Below are 2,057 nucleotides of genomic sequence, written 5' to 3' on the forward strand. Positions count from 1 at the left end.
GAGGAATAGAAAAGAGAGTGAAAAACAACATAGAAAAATAAAAAGTAAGGATTAGGGTTGTAAATGAACCAAGCATTCATGAACAAGTTTGGTGTTCGGCTTGGTAAGAGCTTGTTTATGTTCGTTCAATATACATAAGATTAATTAAACAAACAAGCTTGAACAACTTGTTAAGCTAAACAAACAAGCTTGAACACATATGTGTTCAGCTCGCTAACGTTCATGAATAACGTTCGTGAACAATGTTCACGAATTATATTTATTAATAAAACTCTTTCAATATACTAAATAAATAATAAAATAAAATAAATAAATTTAAATCATCAATCTTAATAACTAATCAAACAATTAAAAGTTTCAAACAATCAAACAAACTTGAATTGAGAGCTTGATAATATCTAAACGAACCAAGCTCAAACCAAGCTCAAGCCAAGCTCGAACCAAGCTCAAGCCAAGCTTGAATTGAGAGCTTGATAACATCTAAACGAACCAAGCTCAAGCCAAGCTTCAAACAAGCTCAAGCTCATAAAAAATAAACCAAGGCAAGCTTGAACACTCATTTCAAAAGCTTGGTTCATTTTAAGCTTGGCTCGGCTCGGCTCGGCTCGGCTCGATTATCTTATCAAATAAGCTTGAATACCCCAAAGTTCGGCTCGGCTCGACTCGTTTACAGCCCTAGTAAGGGTAAAATGGAAAATGCATTTAAAAAATATATTTTTTAATAAATATCAAAGTAGCGTGTATTTTTTTTTTTTTTTTGATAAATTTAAAAAATTATATACTCATTTGATAAATTACTGATAAAAAATTATTACTAATCACTAGATAAATTGGTAAGTATTGACGGACCATCAATTCTCGTGATTTGATAAATATAGAAATGTGACTCATAAGAGTATACGGATTTTGGCTGTCACGAGTGCGCTGTGCGGTCATCCATTTCAACTCCCTAGTACAATGTTGAGGCTCCGTGCAATCTGGCAGTGGCATGCCCGTACGTCAAATTCAATCAGAGTGCAAACACGAATGAGGGATATTATAGAAAAGTTAATATCTTCCATGGAGTTGATCGAGAAGGCGAATCAAAGCTTCGCCCACTATTACAATAGAAGAGAGAGATCGTGCTGTCTATCGCTAGAGGAATCCACTGAGAAGGACCTCCTTACGTGCTGCACGCAAAACTCCTCATCCTTTTCTCTAATGTCAATGCATTCGTCCCCCATGCTTCTGGTTTTACAATCATTTGTTGAGGTTTGGCCGGTGATTTCGGCGGTTGCATCTGCTACTCCTGCGCTTCGAGTCTCTTCGACGACCGAAATGACTTGGGCCGGCATGGCCGCGGCGGCCGCGGCGGCGACGTCGGAGCGACAGAGGGGGCAGTTGGGGTTGAACTGGAGCCAAGTGTCGATGCAGTCGATGTGGAAGGTGTGGGAGCAGCCGGGGAGCCGCTTGAGGCGCTCCATGTTTTGGAACTCATTCAAGCAGACCGCACACTGGCTGCTCTGTTCGTCGTCGTCGGCAGCGGCGGTGAAGCTGACGACGGGGATGGAGCGGATGAGGGAAGGGTCTAGTCCGTGAGGCTGGTCGGCCGGGGGAGAGCGGCGGCGGCCGGTGCGGCACTTGGTGACGAAGAGGTAGTAGGAGAGGAGTAGGATGACGGTGGTGAGGATGCCGAAGATAGCGACAGCCAAGATGGGGGGAGGGGGAGAGGAAGGAGTGGGTGGAGCTTCTGCTGGTGGTGGTTTTGCCATTTGAGGTGAAAACTGCCGGCGCGCGCGTGCTGCACAACAGCTAGTGTATATATAGACGCAGCGGCCGGTGAGATCTCAAGCGTTTGATTTGATGTAATCATTTCTTAAAAAAAAAAAAAGGTTTAGCTAAAGAAACAGAGAAAACAGTAGATAGATACTTAGATCTACACCTTCCCTTCATCTGATGTGGCTTATCTTAGTCAAATCTAACTTCCTCATTGATTGTCTTCTCCTTGCACTTGCAGGAGGTACGCCGCTTTGCTTCTTAATGCAATGATCGAGATACCGATCGAGCAGCTCCAATGA

The 2,057-nt window shown here is 43.2% G+C and overlaps 1 protein-coding gene across 1 annotated transcript; it reads right to left on the minus strand.

Moving 5' to 3' along the window:
• Positions 1-1,100: 1,100 nt before the first annotated feature.
• On the minus strand, positions 1,101-1,751 carry LOC122044039 (RING-H2 finger protein ATL16-like). The gene has a single exon (XM_042604586.1). The coding sequence runs from the start codon at positions 1,749-1,751 to the stop codon at positions 1,101-1,103; it is 651 nt and encodes a 216-aa protein (XP_042460520.1).
• Between the last annotated feature and the right edge of the window lie 306 nt (positions 1,752-2,057).

The sequence above is a fragment of the Zingiber officinale genome, chromosome 2A (genome assembly GCF_018446385.1).
Source record: "Zingiber officinale cultivar Zhangliang chromosome 2A, Zo_v1.1, whole genome shotgun sequence".
NCBI classification, from domain to species: Eukaryota; Viridiplantae; Streptophyta; class Magnoliopsida; order Zingiberales; family Zingiberaceae; genus Zingiber; species Zingiber officinale.